Source organism: Peromyscus californicus, unplaced genomic scaffold, assembly GCF_007827085.1.
Source record: "Peromyscus californicus insignis strain IS unplaced genomic scaffold, ASM782708v3 Scaffold_22__1_contigs__length_63687245, whole genome shotgun sequence".
Taxonomy (NCBI): domain Eukaryota; kingdom Metazoa; phylum Chordata; class Mammalia; order Rodentia; family Cricetidae; genus Peromyscus; species Peromyscus californicus.
In genome coordinates, this window is record NW_026294525.1 from 38,270,010 (window position 1) to 38,288,003 (window position 17,994).

A 17,994-nucleotide genomic window follows, 5' to 3' on the forward strand; every position below is an offset into this window, starting at 1 on the left:
AGGTTTGCTGAGTCGGAAAATAATTCTACCTATTCGTATTTCGGAGCCTTTCCTGTTGGTTTGGAAATTTACACAAAATAACCCCAGAGACAGTTCAAAAACGTGTGAGCAGAAGCTTTTCCCGGGAAAAGCTTTTCGGGGCTTTGATTTTCAATGTTCCGCCCGCTGCATGAAGGCATTTCTCATGAAGCTGGGACAGTGTGGAGGTCTTGGAAGCCTCTGCTGGCTCAGACCTTCCACTGTTTACTTCCTCATTATCCCAGTCTATCATTTTCCTACCAAGCGACAGTTCACAACGAGACTTTCCCTAAACTTTATTTCTGAAAAAGAAAGAAATGTAATGGGACTGTGACTGAAATCTTAATTAAAAAAAAACACACACAGAAAACCAGTAATGGAAGGTAACTGTTGACTATCAGCAATGTCTACAAACATTGGAACATTTTTGCTTTTCTCTGGGGGATTCTTGCTGCTTGCCCAGATTGGTCTTCTGAATAACAAGTCCTGCCGTTATGATGCAGAGTAAATAATTATTCTTGGGTTGAATTCAACAAAAAAATAATTTTTGGTCACTGTTTTTCCCTGTGGCTTGGCATTTCTCCAGCTGTGACATAATTCTCTGTGCTCTCGCATTTGGAAAATGTCAGTTTTTCTCAAAGCCTGTGTGCTCTGGGTGAGTGACTGCTCAAGTACATTGTAAAGAGATGACCTTTGGACTCAGTATTTTTATGTATATAACCTTACAGTTTAAATGTGGGGAGCAATGGTCTTTATGGGAGACTTGCTGCCGGTGGTGGGTATGATGTATGTGTCCAGGTTCAAGTGCTGGGAGCCTTGATTGGAAACAGTATGGGTGTCCAGGTTTATGTGCCAGGAGCCTGGGTAAGATATGATGTGTATGTATCTAGGTTCTTGTGCTGGGATCCTGGGTTGGATATGGTGTGTGTGTGTTTTGAGGTTCAGAATCTTGTGTGTCCAGACTCAGTTTCAAGAAACTTGGGTTGGATAAGGTGTGTGTCCAGGTTGCAGTGCTGGAAGCTGGTAGTCAGTGTGGGACCTTTAGATTTGGTCTTAATGCAAGGTAAGTATGTAATGGGGGCATTGCTCTTGAGTAGTAGTAATGCTGGTCTTGCGGAGTGAGTTGGTTTTCAAGAAGTTACTATAAAAAAGCCTGGCCCCTGATTCTCTCATTTCTTGGGTCCCCATGTGATAGCTTCTGCTGTCAGACATGTGACCATCTCCAGAGCCAAAGAGATGTTCTTGAACCTCCAAAATTAGGAGATAAAATACACCCATTTTCCTTATAAAGAATTCAGCCTCAGGTATTTGTTTCATCAACAATAGAAACCATGGTAAAACATTTGTAGCTAGTTTTGGTTTGCCTTGGTATAAACTAAACCTACCATATGAATTAAATGTACTAATGAAGGGTACCAAGATGGCTCGGTGGGTAAAGGAGCCTGCTGCCAAGCCTGAAGACCTGCGTTCAATCCCTAGTTTCTACATGGTGAAAAGAGAGAACCAGCTCCAGTAAGTGCCTCTGACCTCTATATGACCACACAGTGTAGCATGTGTGCCAACTCACCCCCCTCCAGCCCCCACACACAGAATTTGTGGTGACTGAAATACACTTTTTTTTTTTTTAGGTATTTTTCCTTGTGCATCATGTTGACTTGGAATCATTTTGATTTGTTAGCAAAAGCTTCTGTCATTGTGTACAAATCTCCTTTAGTACTTGTGAAAGGCCATAATGCATAGGAATGAGCACAGCTGGACATTCCTGCAACAGCAGGCTTCCAGATCAGGATGAGCTTGCACACGCCAGGTAGAAACAGGCCAGTCCTAATTGAGAAGGCTCATGGTGAAGTAGGGTGCTCTTCACCCTAAGAGGGCCCCCTTTCACCTTTAAGACAGCCCACCTACAAATGTCTGGTGTGATTATTCCGAGTGCTGTGACTTGCTCACAGGCACAGCAGTGTGTAAGGATGCTCACACCATGCCCTGGAAAGTGTCACTCCCAGGTCAGAAAGAAGCAGCAGCCTTAGTTAAATAGAGATGTTACAAATAATGGGCACAGAGAAGTGTTTTGTTTTGTTTTGCATCTGGGTCTCAAGTAGCTCAAGTTGGCCTCAAAACTCACCATGTAGGGCAAGGATGACCTTGCACTCCCTGTCCTTAGACCTTCACTTTCTGAGTTCTGGAGTGAATATAGTTTATTAACAAAATTGGTAAACTTAGAATGTTAATGAATGCATTAAATGCTGTGATCAGTGTGCTAGAAACTTTGAGCTATTAGTAGATTAGTTTTCTTGGACATTTTTCAATGCAACTTGAATTCTTTGTTTTCAGATTGTAAGGCTGAGACAACTGTTGTTCATCCACAATAGAAGTTGGTGGCTGAAGATATTTACTTGTGGCGCTAGGCAATGCTTTCTCTGATACAGTTCAGAAGTTGATTTAAAATTACCCCTATAGAATCATTGCCACCAACTTTAGGTCCTCAGTAGCCCCGGCAAACTAAAGAAATCAAAGATCCAGTCATCATTAAAATGGATTATTTTAATGACTTAAATAAATGTATATAATTGACGTAGATGAGAGAGATCACAAGCAGTTTGGTGAAGTTTGTAGTCACTTGACCTACCATTAGAGACAGTCTCAAAGAGTGCCTGTACCTATTGATCTTCAAGCTGACAGCGCATCACTCCGCCCTCCAAGACATGCACATTGTTATGGAGACCAAGCAAATACCAACGCTAATAATTGTAGCTGCATGTTTGGGAAATATGCATTGAGTGACACAGACAAGAATTATGACCAATTATGAACTTGCTCCAGCTGGCAATTTTAAAAGATGACACTTGGGAATACTGCAGTGTGATGGTCCAGGGGTCCATCATCAACACAAATGCAAATGGAAATCATTTTATTAAACTTTAGGGAGAGGCCATTTAAATAGCAATATCAAAACTTGGTTTCCCAATGGGATTTTGGTCTTCATATCAGGAGATGAGTGAGCAGATCCGCTGCCAGCAGCCTGGCTGGCTGGACCTAGCATTGCAGCTCCTCATCCATGGTCTGCCGGGGGCCTCCTGAAGCATTCTGGGAGCTGGCATGCGCTGTGGAGTTCAGGACCTCCTCGAAGCTGCCTCCACTGTGGTTTGTCCCTCCTACTTTCGTCTGAAATGGGCAGATAGATAAAAATCCCGTTAGCATTTCATTGTCATTTTTTTAAATAAGAATGCCCAAAGTTTAACTACTTTGGAGTTTAGAAATAACTCTTTTTCCTCAGAGGCACATGAAGTTAGAGAAGTTAGTTTCCTTTGTGTTTCAGAATGTCATTCATTTCAGTTCTAGGATACGATTCCAAACTTTAATTTCATACAAGTTTAGCACTCTTCCCTTTCTCTCTTCTACGTGTAAGGTTCTAATCCGTGTAGGAATATAATCAGATCTGTAGATGTGCAACATCTGTCTCTATCCATCTAGAGAACTGATTTAATCTAATTGGAATTGGATCTTAAATTAATTATTCCAGTTTTAAAAAATAAGCATCCTTGTGTGACTTATACTTGGGTTTTCTATTTGAGACATAACTAGTGGCCAATCCTAACTTCTGAAAACGTCTCTTTTTTTTTTACGCATATGTATGCATCTTCATGTGGTTGTGATACAAGTTTGTGCGCAGGTGTACATGTACATATGTGTGCATGCATGTGGAGGTCATAGGATAATCTCAATTGCGCCCCCACCCTCTTTTCAGACAGAATCTTTGGAACTCTCTAAGTAGGCCAGGCTGGAGAGACCTACCCACCTCCACCTTCCCAGAATTAGGATTACAAGTGTGTATCACTATGTGTGCGTTTTTTAACAGGGGTTTTTGAACTTGAACTCTGATCGTAGTGCCTGCAAGACAAGCACTATACCTACTGAGTTCTCTCTCCAGCCTACCCCTGCCTCCATTGTTTTGGGGGTTTGGGTTTTTGTTGTTTTGGTTTGCCTGCCTGAGCACTAGGAATTTCCTATCTTTCTAGGCAAGTAGGAAAATCCCTGAGAATACTTTATGATGGCTCTCTTTTGTGTCCTTGTTTATTTATTGACTCAGTAAGAACAAAGAAGTCAGCCTACATTTTAAATACATGCTTAAGTATTTTGAATGATTGTTCATTAGACGCTCGCTCTTCAAATCCACGTTTCAGATTCCCAAATATTTAATGCAAGTCTGAACACTCATACTGGCTTTTCCTTCACCATCCACAATGTGTAAAAACACCAAGGAAAAGGATAGTAGAGACTAGATAATGCTCTTGCTATGGCTGGACTAATGTCTGCACCCACTGTCACCAAAGTATACAGACATGTGCACAGCATGGGACAATGGCCCATGCTGCCTGCCCTTTAAAAACCTAACTGGGCAGGGCTAGAGAGATTAGGAGCACTTAACTGCTCCTGCAAAGGAGCCAGGTTTGGATGCCCGCACCTCTATGGCAGCTTGCAACCCCCAGTAACTTCAGTTCCAAGGGATCTGAAGCCCTCTTCTGACCAACATGAGCACCAGGCATATTTGTGGTACACAGATAAACACACAGGCAAAACATTCACACATGTAAAAGAAAATAAATCTAAAGAATTTACAAAAACTTAACCGGGGTTTAAAAGTTCATTCATTTAAAATCTTTAACTATCCTAAAAATCCTTTTGTCTTTTAAATTCAGTTATTAAATAGACTTTTCTACATTGCTTTAGGTCAGATATTTATCTAATTAATTATTTATTTCTACAGTGCTTAGACCAGAAATAAATTTATTTACTTATTTATTTGTTTGTTTGTTTGTTTGTTTCCCTCCAGAGTCTTTCTATGTACCCCCAGACTGGCCTAAAACTCTACACAGGCCAAGCTGACCTTGAACACCTAATCCCCCTGCTTTAGTTGGTATTACAGGCATATGCTACCATGCCTAACCAGGAGAGCAATTGCTGTAAAAGGCCAAAGAGTAACCATTTCATACTTCAGAACCAAATCATCGTGAGCACTAATACTTAAACGAGCTATTGTAGAGAGCAGCCACCAATAGTGCTACCTAAGTGTATGAGCATGGGATGAGTAGGTATGGATGCTGGAATCTGAATTTCATGTAATTTAAATGTCATACATAGCAAAATATTATTTTGATTTTTTTCAAACAAGTAAATATGCAAACCCATTTTTAGCTTATATATAATCTGAAAATAGGTGACCAGCTGCTTCAGTGGCCTTAGTTTATGGACCTCTGCACAAAAGCATCAAGCCCCAAACCTGTAACCTTAGCACTGGGAACAGGTGGGTAGACAGTAATGTGTGATTCCACTGTACCATTTCCTCAAAGAAACAAGTAGGCTTGTTTTAATGGAAACTACTATGTGAAGAGTTCCAGTTCCTTTGCGATTTTAAAAATTTGAATCCTCATGGGGTATAGTAGCACACACATTCAGTCTCCACACTCGGGAAGCAGAGGTAGGACCAGCCTGGTCCACATAGTGAGTTCCAGGACAGCCAGAGCTACATAGTAAGACCCTGTCTTGAAAAACAAAAGCAAAACCAAACCAAAAAAAAAAAAAAATGCTAGTTCCCTTCCAGCTTCTGTTTAAGACCAGAAATCACACAGTATTGTGTCAGGTGAACTCTAATTCCTGATGTTTCCTCTTAGACTTTCCTTTATCTAGTTTTTTTGTTTTCTCAAATCAAAATAGTAAGATATAGAAGTACTTTTTAGAAAATCGATTTGGCAACCAAGTGGGGTGCAGAGATTTCCTAACCACGCGTGTTTAGTGTCTACACACTGCAGTGCTTTGGGCAGCAGACTGTAAGTCTTGGCTTACGCGAAGACACAAACAATAAACCTCTTTTGCACCTTTCTTACATCTAAGAACTTATCACTTTGTCCCTGGAATTATAATCGTTCTTTACAGGCAATTTCATTTGAACTGCACGGTCAGGCTCCTGCTCTCTCTAGGAAGACACAAAGCATCAAAAAGCATCACATAACCAATCCATCTTCCAGTTTTGAAGGTTTGATTCAGGCTGTAATATAGTCATTGGAGAATAGGTACACTAAAACTACGGTCCACGTGCATGGAGGGGGGCAGGTGGCAGGATGTTGGTGTTTAAGACGAATCAGAACATGGTTAAAGACATAAAATGTGCTTTCGTAGGTGCTGGCTCTGCATCTGCCTGTCTGTTTTGGATGGAATAGCAAGAATGCTGGTTAGCTGTGCAGGTGACACTAGACAAGGTATCCTCCAGGAATACATTGCCAGCATGATGTCAGAACTGAATTCTATATGAATATGACGAACTGGAAAGTTTTCCATGGACTAGCCCACTGTTCATCGAGCTGAATATAAAAGGAGAAAAACCGGCTTGGACCAACGGCCTATGGCATGTGGCAGATTGCTTGAGGGGGTAGCATCACTTCAAAGCAGGACATTTTTTTTTTTTCCATAGGCCATAATCGTGACCCCAAGTCCCTGTCAGGGGCTTGAAAACCAAGCTTATAGTGGAGCTTGTGCCTGGAAATGAAACGCAGAGACATCCATTCTTCCTTACTGAGCTAGTCCCTCAAGAGAAAACAGCCTCAAGGCCTGTATGTGGAGACTGAGAGAGAAACTTAGGAGATTAACAACCCCAAAGCAGTAAGCTATAGAAAGGAGACTTTAATATATGTTATTTAGTCTGAGCAGCAGGGAGTAAATAAGAACTTTCTGTTGACGAAGTGGGAGGCTTCATGCAACACCTGATAAGCTGTTCTCCATTGCCTGGGTGGGCAAAGTGGATTAGGCTTTGACCGTGAGATTAGCAGGTATGTGGGATGTGAGTCTTGTTCAAGCAATGGCCAAGTGCACAAGCACAGATTCAGCCTTCAGGAGGTCTCAACAAAGCACAGCATCTGATGGACGGCAGGATCATGTGCCTGTCTGAAGGAGGAGATTAGCTGTATGCCTTCTGTCTCCATGAGGAGAAATGTAAGAGGCTGTAATTGTGACTCCAACACTTACATGGAAACCATGCCCTCACCCGTTCCCTAAAAGCAAATGAAAATAGGTTGTTCTTTATTCATCTTTGGCTTCTTCATATCTCCTTCTTCTAAAGGAACCTAAAAATGTACAACTTCCAACAACAGAACTCCTCTAACAAGAAACAGAACCTGGACTCGTGTAAGGCTGGAATCCAAGTGTTGAGAAACTGACTTGTGATTTCTGAGCCTTTTATTTTGATACAAGATGGTCTAGAGAGAGATACGTACACAACATAGTATGTTGCCTTTTTTTTAAATGCCCTACTTTGCAGGACAATTTAATGGCTCCTAATAATCCTTACTCATCGAGAAAGAGAGAGAGAGAGAGAGAGAGAGAGAGAGAGAGAGAGAGAGAGAGAGAGAGAGAGAGAGAGAGAGAGAGCTGGCAAGCACTGGACAATATTGAGGAGTGAAGACGCCATGAAGGCATGGTAAACACTGAATGACGATTTCACTCTGGAGCCTTCAAAACCTGATCACAGGCCTTGAAAACAGACCTTGTGAAAGACCCTGCTTTGGAGAAGATCCTTCAGGTCCAAATCGTTGGAAGCACCTAGGGCCTGTTTAGGACTAACTTACAGCCTGGCACATACTACCATGTAGCACATGTGAGACTGACATGGTGAGGGTCGGGAGGCAGCTAAATTATTACCATTTTGATCTGTAGATCCCAGTAACAGTAAAATATAGGAATGGACTGCATACATGATAGTAATTATACCAAGAGGTAAGGACATTATTATTTATGTGGCACCTTCCAAAAGGTTCTCTTAATGACTGGTTTTCAATGAATTTGCCTGTTCTATATTTATGCTTTTAAAATCAAGATTAGTCTTGCTTTTGATATTTTTATTCCTCTCTGTAGACTAACATCTGTGGTCAAACAATTAATGAAACTTTAATACCCACCATGGAATGGGCGTAAATTCAGTGATACCCAGGGATCAAATGCATTACTAGAAAGCAATGCATTCTGTGGCATTGCTTAATTTCTCCACTGTGATAGCCATACTGTGTTGTGGTCAGTATACAAACTTTGTAAATAAGTCTGGGAGGCTGATGGTAGGAGACGGCATTAGTACACATGGCAACCAGTTTGATTTTGCTAATTGTTGTCCAAATCAGAAAATCTGTGAACTATTGTAGAAATGTCACTCATTTTCTATACATAATCCTCTCACATATACCTTTTTGGGGGGATACTGTTATGAAATTAAATGGTGAATGAAAACCCAAGTCACTTTTGTGAACAATTTATCCCTGAGTGGTTTATAATCAGTGCTAAGGATGCAGGAATACTCTTACTGCTGATTTTACCTGGAGGTCTCTATGAGAGGAAAAGGCCTGTCTTTATGCACGTCTACCTTCTCAGCTACACAGAAGGGTGATGGCCCTCCCTTGCCTTCAGCACTAACGGTAGTAAATGACTAAGCTGTCCTCATGCAATGGACCCAATCATACACAATTCGCTTCATCTGTACCTTGAGGCTTGTGACAGTTGTCTCAACCCTCTCCTCAAATGATTTGAAAGTAGGAGAATTCCTAAAATAAAAAAAGAGAGGTCAGCTCCAAAGACCTTGTGTCTTAGCAACCATGTTTGGTTTTCAGTCCTTGTTTGGAAATATCACTTCTGCACCAGAGCTGGCTGTCAGTGTGCCACCTAGATCAACTGTGTTTTAAAATGCATTTCATTTCTGCTCAGGTAGGCCCAGAAACATTGACATAGAGTATTTCTCAGTAAAATGGTTCCCACATGGCAATGGTCCAGCTACAACCATTCCACAGTCCTCCATAAGTCATTTTCACTGAGTCAAGGGACTGATGGCTAATTTTACAATTGTTAATTGTTTTCTACCGCAACATGCCCCTTCTTAACTCGGTTTTTTGTTTGTTTGTTTGTATCGGAAGATCTGTTTAAAGATCATGCCTGAGTTTTCCTACTTGGAAATTTAAAGTTGTTTATTTCAGAAAATTTGAGACAAGAAATAGCTCAAGGAGAGAAAAAAAAAAGATGTTCCCGATTTTTCTCTTTTGGTGCCTTAAAAAATAATGATGTTGACAAATTCCAGGAAGTGGTGTTTCTGAAAGCTGATGTTCTCATTATTTTACACTGGCTACCCCATCAGCTCTTAGACTGTTTCTTTGTTAGCTGTATGTCTTGGTTTTTCACCCTCTTAGGAGATGGAGCCTTCTTAACTCATTGGCATTTTATTAATGACTCAAACATTGTGGTGTATTATCTGTCTACCAACCTGTGGCTTTCAGTCATTTGGTGTTTTCTTTGTTGGATATGACAACAATTGATATCACCACATTACAAATGATATCACTAAATCCACTTAAAGAAATATAAGCTAAACTGGAAGATGTATCTTAAATTTGGCATGTTGCATTTCAGTAACAATTGCCATTATATTTAGGTCAAATACTTCAATTAAATTTTATCATAGTTAATAAACTGCTTGCTCTTTCCTGAGTACAGAGGACTATGAAGTAAGAGGAATAGCCAACAGAATCTTCATAAGGGAGTGTGGCTATAATATGTGGGTTTGGTTATATGGTGTGGGATGAGCCATGGCTCTAGGCAACTAATGTATAAAATGGATTCTCCAGGCCTCTGGCTTTGTTGAGGATTGCTCCTGTGACTTTGACAGTCCCTATGGCTAGAACTATACCTCTATTCACACTGCAGGGCATAACTTTATACCTTGCACATGACTCAACCGTTAGTCAAGTCGCTCTGAGTAATCCTTCATAATACCTCTTTCGTGGTGAAGTTACATTTGTATGACTCAAAATTATATACTGTGGCACTTCATTTTCTCTTCAGGCTTTATTTGGCTGAGCCTGCCCACATGACATCCATCAGTTATGCAGGCCTCCAGTGGGTAGACAGGTAGGTTGGGTGGTTTGTGGATATATATTAGATTAGTAAACTAATTTCCTTTCAAAGGTAACTTCAGGAAGTTGATGAGATTGTCTTTGACCTACAGACCACAAGATGGATTTCTGGTTCATATTTTATCCAAACCTTCTTTGGACATCCAGATTGAAACTTGGTCTGTCAAGGAGCTAAAAGCCTTGGGTTGCCCTACTCAGTCTGGGTGTCTTATGGGAGCTGGTAACAATTCATTCTGAAGATGAACGAAGCAATCTTACTTCTACCAAGTACTTAGAAAACCAAACACTGTGGTTATATTTCCCAACCAAGTAATTGAGCACATATCCCCAGTGTAGAAGAGACTTCATCAGACAGAAAAGAATAAACATTCCTCTAATTAAATTACACTAGAATGCATGCTGGAAAGCAGGGAGAACTGTTTAATCAAATTTAATTGCATCATGTACAACTATAAACTTTTGATACTGCCGATGACCCTAGGAAGAATTTGGTTCCAGTGGTCTCATACTATTTAAAGTAACTGAGTTCCCTTTGTGATTACTCTAAACCATAATGTATACCAGGAAGCAGAGGAGAGCCATAGTTTTGACTTAAGTGTGGAAAGGTCCCAGAGGTTCCGTGTGCTCTTTATTCTACACTGACAGCAGCCCAGGCTGCTGGAGCACCCCCAGGAGCACCATGGGAGGAAAACCAGCAAATCTGGTACCAGCCTATTATTTTCAACATAGAGCAACTGATATCAATGAAATAGCTTTACTGTGGCTGGAACATTGATCTTTGGCAGAATGGCGCTACATCCGGCCTGCCTCTTCTCATTCCCATTATGAACATCCGTGCCTCCAAACTATCACCACTAGTGACCTTCTCATCATACTGTATCACCAAGCCATGCCAACCTTGAACTTGGATGTTGTTCTCACCAGTAATCCATCCAGGATTGTAATGGTCTGTCATTGTTAAACTTTCAGAAGACAACTCATCTCAAAAATCTTAATGATATCTTTCTCTCTTTTTTTTCCCCATCTCTTTTTTTTTCCTCCTAGGTTTACTTTTATTATGCAAAGGTGTTTAGAATGGTCCAGGTCTCATGTTAACGCTTCAAATATGTTACTTTGTTTTGACCTCATAGATCCACACAAGGCAGCTCTTACAACATGTAGTAAAGAAATGGAGATTGCGACAGGTGAAGTTCTTATCTCTGATCTTAGGAAGGGTTGGATTTAAGGTCGTGTGTTTATCAAAAACCCAAGTCCATAGCAAGTGACCACCTTCCCTCCTGAAGACGGTCACGAGGCATAGTGTGGCACTTCAGCTAATTCCTTTCACATGAAGTGATACAAAAAAGGAACTCGCACGTAACAATAAATGCTTCGTATACATTCTACATTAGTATGATGGGAATATTTTGCACACATTACCTCATGGCTGGCATACTTATGGAGTGGCGAATGGAGTACCTTCAGGAGAAAGCACATTAAAGGGAAGGGGAAAGAAGAAGACAGCACAGTTTAGGTTTGTGGAAAAACTCTGGGGTGACAGTTCTAAAACAGCAATTTCAAATATACGGTGTATTCCCTGCCCACCCAGCCGAGATGGTATTTGTTTTCCTTGGGCATATGCGACCACAATCCGCTTCCAAGGGCATAAGGAAGAATAGATGAGCCATGGCCAAGGCCCCTGCTCTTTCCCAGGGGCCTTGCAGGAAATCTAGAAGGCGTGGTGTCCCCCAGCCCAACCCTGGTCTCCACTTCCTTCTCACCCTGGGAAAGAGTGAGGGCTGCACCCAGGAAGCACAGTGACCAGGCAGGTAGATGCTAATGTTCCATTGTACAGAAACTGTCCAGAAAAAGGCAGACGGTTAAGAAAGGGCATCCTAAGAAGGACATGCTAGGCTAACACTGTTCATCCACACACACCAGCCAGAGATGTCTACATCCATTCTGAACTAGTAGCCAAGAACAACTGGTACAAATGTAAACATGCCTGAGAATTTTAGGAGATGGATGCTCTTAATCCTAGAGTAGCTGACTCGTCATCTCCCTTCTCGTTGCCTGGTATTGGCTATTGAGTTTTGCCCAGAACTGAGATGAGGCAGTGTGGAGGAAGCAAGCCATTGTCCTGGGTGAGGGCTTGCTCTCCTGCCACATTTTAAACATAGATCCTGCCTGCGCCGCTCCCTAGAACAGTGGTTCTCAACCTGTGGGTGGAGACTCCTTGGGTTGAGGCAACCCTTTCCCAGAGCTTGCCTAAGGCCACTGGAAAACACAGATACTTACATTATGATTCATAACAGTAGCAAAATTACAGTTATGAAGTAGCAACAAAAATAATTTTATGGTGGGGGGGGCGGCGGTCACCACAACATGAGGAAGTGCATTTAAAGGAAGCAGCATTGGGAAGGTTGAGAGTCACTGCTCTAGAAGCTAACAGGTTTGGGATCGAATCTGTCACACGTCCCGGAAACTATCAACTAAAGCCATCAGGATGGGCAGCCTCCTACTAAAATGTCGGAAAGGCGAAGTCATTCAGGCAGTAGCTTTAGCCTTCCAAAGACTATACATAGAAATTGCATTTAAAACACATCACTACAGGAAATCCAGTACTGCCAAGCTGTTCATCTCTTAAATACAATCTGGGCTAGGGGTGGATTAAGTTCATACTAAGATTCCAGAAAGAAAGGCTTAAGTTGAAGTCCTTAGGCTGGAAGCCATTAACTTCGTACCGTAAGCATTTTCCAGTAATTTTCCCCCTACAACTTCAAAAAATGGAAATTGAAGTTCAGATGTCAGTGCATCAATGTTAAGGAAATTCAGAGACAAGTGATAGGAAGGAAATAGTTCTCTGTTTCCTGTCCTGCAAGTTTTATTTAAAAAACAAACAAAACACTATCTCAATTTCCACTTTTTTTTTTTTTAAACCTCTTTGAATTCTAAGGACCCTGTCAGTGTAGGAAGAAATTTTTCTGACAGAGGAGATTTAGTTCTAAGAAACTGCTTAGCAAATGACACTGGTGTGAAAGATTCACAGGTGAGATGAATGTGTGTTTAAATGAACGGAGTAGTCGCTGTGCAAGTGGCATCTTCCTTGTTGTGTGCATGCTCCAGAAAATGGGCTTGTTTCTCTGGCTGTGACACAGGGTGAAGGGAGCTGAGAGCCGCGGGTAGAAGGGAATCGCATGGGAGGAGGCAGCCTCAGAGACTCAACAGTGTGTGCTTACCCAATAGAGTGAGACCTGCAGCCGGGCAGCATGGGAGAGAAAATCAGGGCTGAGTTAGTACAGAATGCACAGATGCGACCCCCTTGTGACTTTTGTCCCCTTGCAAGAGCTCAAAAGAAAGGTTTAAGTAACTCCATTCACTGTCCTTTCCAGTACACAGTCTGCCTTCCCTGCGCTAGTTGAGAGGGCAGTGGTCCAGGACCCCCGTGGATATGGAAATCCCAGAATGCTTAAGTCCTTGCATAGAATGCCTTAGTGTCTGTGTGTAGCTTCTATACTTATTACTTGGATACCTAACACAGGATAAAAGTTATAAAGCATTTGTTATGCCTTGTTACTTAGAGAGTCTTAGCACAAAAGTCTGTACATGTTCAATAAAGGTGAGTTAAAAAAATATTTTCAACCCATGGGATCTACAGGTGCAGAAACAACACCCGATAGCACTGATTTCTAAACGTGTCTTAAAGGTTTTTGTCCGCCACTCTGTGTAAATGTTGCTCTGGTTGCTTTTCCCACAGCGATATATTGATGGCAAGCCTCCATTCTATGCTTCCTCTGAACATTTGGTCCCCAGTGGGTCACAGTCTGAACAAATGCACTGGGAAATTCTGAGAGGATGCCAATTTGTTATTGTAAAAACCACCCCACCAGTTTCCACCTCCTCAGAGTTCACTTCGTGGATGTGGCTTTATGCCCAGGTGAGGTAAGCAGCCCTAACGCTATTTGCAGATGGAGAGAAAGACTGGACATGGTCATAAATTTGGTCCTGGAACACAGAATAATTATATAGTATAAGGCAATAACACACTTTAAACCAATGGAAAGTTTAAGGTAAAATACCTGTGCTAAAATTTGAACATTTATAAATTGCCACATTAGTTTGAACAAAATGTAAAAAACAAAACAAATTCTCATTTGACTGTATTTATCTGGAGGAATTTTTAAATAACATATACATATTACTTGTTTTAGTAAAATTTAAAACTTAAGCCTTTGTAATACTTGATTAAAAAAAAAACTAGAAATATACCTCTGACTTTTTCCAACATGATAAAATTTTTGAGAACTGCATTTGAGTCTCTAGAAAGGTACATTTTCCAGGACTTTTACCCACTATTTGTTTCTCTGAAGCAACGAGGCTCGAACCTCAGACCTCATGAATTGCTAGGTAATTGCTTTACTATTGACATAAATCTAGCGTAGTAACGTCAGCCACTACACAATGAAAACTGTGACTCTTTCCACGAAGTTATAATTAATGAGCAGCCTGAATGAGTTCTACATTAACTCATGAAACACTTTAAAACAGGAGGAAAGGCAGGTGACTGCTGGGGCTCATACCCATCACAATATGAGCAGCAGCAGACCAACACACTACCTAGGGGCAACAGCCTTTGTTGCTCACTAGAGAAACACAAGGAACCTTTATAAAAAGACAATGAGTCCCCGTCACAGATGCGTCCTGATTTCTTTCGTGTAAGGACCACTTTGAGTTGGTTGGATAATAAAGATTAAACTAGCACTTGAGTGCATAATACACCGGGGAACTCTATCATACCCCAGCGATATTGCTACTTGAGTTCTCCTCACCTTTTCTGTGATTGGATGGGAACCAAAGCCTCCCTCATGTACACAAGGTAAATCATCTACCACTGTGTAGTTACAGCCTTAGCTCCAGTCTTGAAGAGGAGCAATCTAGGAACACACATTTTAAAACTGCTCCACAGATATTGATATGGACTCATAAAGACGGAGGAAAGCTACCTGGCAGTGTTGTGCGAGGTCCTAGCGTTCAAGAGAAAACTGTCAACTGTCAACTTCGTAGAAGACAAACTTTATACACAGGGCAAAATATATTTTCTCAAGTATAATGGGCAGAAGGGTCCTTCTTGGGTAAGGAATTATTTGTTCAAATAAATGGTTTAGTGCTACTGATATGATTGAAGACTTGACCTATAATAAAATTAGCAATAACTAATAATATGAAAATCATATGCTGCCCCCGAAGGCTTTCAATGTCTTTTGATAATGTAGTATTAATAAAAAGGAAGATAAAACAATGCAGAGTATTCATGTACATATCTGTAATTAATTCTTTCCACATGAATGCCTACTTAAAATGGTTCATGAATGTGAGGCATAATCCAATAACTTTTGATGTAAGAAACCAAATACAAAGACATGAATATTTATTTCTAGCTATCAAAGCTTCAGAGAAATAACAGTTTAAGAAATCTATGACATAAATGGACACATAGTTTTTGAAAAGAGGAAACTTAAAACTTGGCAACTTAAAAAAATTAATTTGATTTCTAAGAGAAAAATGAAATTAATTTCTAAAGAAAGATCTCCTAAGCCACATTAGCCAAGTTCGAAATAAATTGACAGGCATTTAAACAATACAAACATGACCATAATAACAATGAGAAACATTTCCCTCAGATATAATATAAAAAAATAAAAATATCCTATCTTCATGTCCTCCCTGGTCTCTGTAAGCTATGGACGACTCTAATGTGGAGGGTACTTCAAGGGTTTGCTGCTGATATATACTGTAAGATAATTCAGTTATTAAACATGAAGGTGTGTAAGTGGTTAAGATATGTCAATATACTGGTAAAGTAAAGAAAGAAAACTACCAGAAGTATAGGCCAAATAGTATCATTTTAAAATATAAAATATACCAGACGGTTGGATACAAACATGTAACCCAGAATAATTTATCAGAGCAGATGCCCCTGAATAATTTCCTATATCAATGTAAATTAAGATATGTGATGCTTAATATTCGTTGTCAACAGATTAGATTCAGAATCACTATGGAAACATGTCTCCGGATGTGTCTGTCTGTAAGGCTGCTTTCAGACAGGCTACACTGGAAGGAAGACTCCCTAGCCCGTGGGGTGGGGTCCAAGACGGAGAGGAGAGTGCCAGCATTCACCTCTCTCTGCTTCCTGACTAGGGGTACAAGGCTACCAGGTGCCTCCAAGCTCTGTTGCCATGACTCCCTGGCCAGGATGGACTGTACCCTCAAACAATGGAACGGAATGAATTCTTCCTGAAGTGGCTTGTGTCAAAAAGAATGCCACGGCAAAGAGAAAGGTTAACGAATAAAAACAGCCGGGCTCTTTGTGTTCTGGATTGTTCTGAAACCACTCCTCATACCCTCTACCTTCTGCTTTTACTGGTGGAAAGGATAAGGCTGGGGACGGGCTTCTAAACTGACCTTCAAACAGAAAAGATCCCAACGTGAAAATTTATCTGTCACCAGTCAATGTCATTTTTACCCACTAAAGAAAGAAAAAGAACACCCTACCAATACACAATGCTCTTTGGTGGAGTTCCTGTGGTTTTTTTGTTTGTTTTTTATTTGTTTGTTTGTTTGTTTTAATCTCCTGACTTACCTCATATCTCCAAACTTCTTGCTGATGGCTGTTCCCACGTTACTGAAAGCTGCTGTGGCCTTCTGCCCTGCGTGGCTCAGGGTTTCATGTGTTTTCTTGTACCTAGAAATAAAAGAGAACCATGGGAAGTGTCCGAAAACGGTCCAAGAATGGAGTTGTTCAAGGGGAATTCTGAGTGCTTGTGGGAAAACTCCAAGAAAACCAGACTAGAGTCTTGTGACTCCAGGTTCTTCCAAACACAGAATTGTTCTTGGAATGTGTTTTCACGCTCCTCCCAGGTGTAGCAGATAGGAGTGAGTTTACCTCAGCTGTTGCTATTCATGTGCCTCTAAGGAAAACACGTTTCTGCCATGTGTGGCTTGTCCTTGTGATTGAACCCCTTACTCCTGTGATCTTTCGTAACCCCCAGAGTATAAATCGTATGATGCTCTGCATAAAGTTGACTATTGCATGAGGCTTTAGTCCGCCTCCTTTTTAGGCCCAGCTCTCCCAGGTTTACGCTGACAACTAGAGTGGTGAACAGTAAGCAATGAAGGAGGCTAGAAGACAAGGAGAATGAAAGGGATGGGAGAAGTGACAGGAGCCCTTCATCCTGGAGTCTGGTTGGAGTCTCATGCCAGCTTGGCGCCCAAAATTCTCTCACCATTGACAAAATTTGTTGTGAAGGTTGCTACATAGAGTCAATATTCCTTTCAGATACTGGTATTTCAAACAAAAATGTTAAAACAGCAACAAACCATACTTCAGACCTTTGAGTTTAACTGTCTTCCTTTCCTAGCTGTGAACCTATAAATTTCTAAAATGTTTCAAGAAAAAAATCCATTAACTTGGAGTTTATTTATGTCTTTGGAGAACAGATAGTATACGGCAAGCCCTGGCTGGTGACAGGTCACACAGTGAACGAGAAGGTGAAAAGACGGAAGAGAAGACCCTACAGAAAAATCTAATTTTTTTCTGCAGAAGTCTGAAAACAGTTTATTCAAAACATAATTTTACTTTGTACATTTTTACACACGACTTTATGTTTTAATTATGGAAAATTATGACCATGCGAAGCCACAGAGTGCCAAGTGGTTTATACGCGATATAAAATATTAAAATACAACTTGCTGCTAATAATAGGGCAGTTACCATAGCACTAAATGTAAACGATTAGGGATAAACATGGCAATCCTTATCACAAGATTTCAGAGCTCTCTGATCACCAAAGGGCATGCGCTGAGGTTCTTCAGAACAAACCAATACTCAACAGAATCCAAAAGCAATATACTGAACACTAAATTGACTGGGCTCAACAGCATTTAAATGCTATGCCTTTGGCCTTCAAAATCAGAGTGTTGGGGCTGTAGAGATGGCTCAGTGGGCCGTAAGAGCATGTACTGCTCTTGCAGAGGACCCAATCAGGCAGCACCCACA

At 40.9% G+C, this 17,994-nt stretch overlaps 1 protein-coding gene across 2 annotated transcripts in view; it reads right to left on the bottom strand.

Annotated features, from left to right (window-relative positions):
- Positions 1-2,538: 2,538 nt before the first annotated feature.
- The window catches only part of Tpd52l1 (TPD52 like 1), a 101,177-nt gene continuing 85,721 nt past the window's right edge, over positions 2,539-17,994 (bottom strand). The window contains exons 4-8 of one of the 2 annotated variants that reach the window (XM_052751291.1): positions 16,579-16,680; positions 13,175-13,189; positions 11,376-11,414; positions 8,537-8,597; positions 2,539-3,180 (exon numbers count right to left, since the gene is read on the bottom strand). In XM_052751291.1, the coding sequence (XP_052607251.1) occupies positions 3,052-3,180; positions 8,537-8,597; positions 11,376-11,414; positions 13,175-13,189; positions 16,579-16,680 (346 nt within the window). In that variant the 3' untranslated portion in view covers positions 2,539-3,051. The remainder of the gene's footprint in view (positions 3,181-8,536; positions 8,598-11,375; positions 11,415-13,174; positions 13,190-16,578; positions 16,681-17,994) is intronic. The other variant, XM_052751292.1, reaches the window with a different exon arrangement.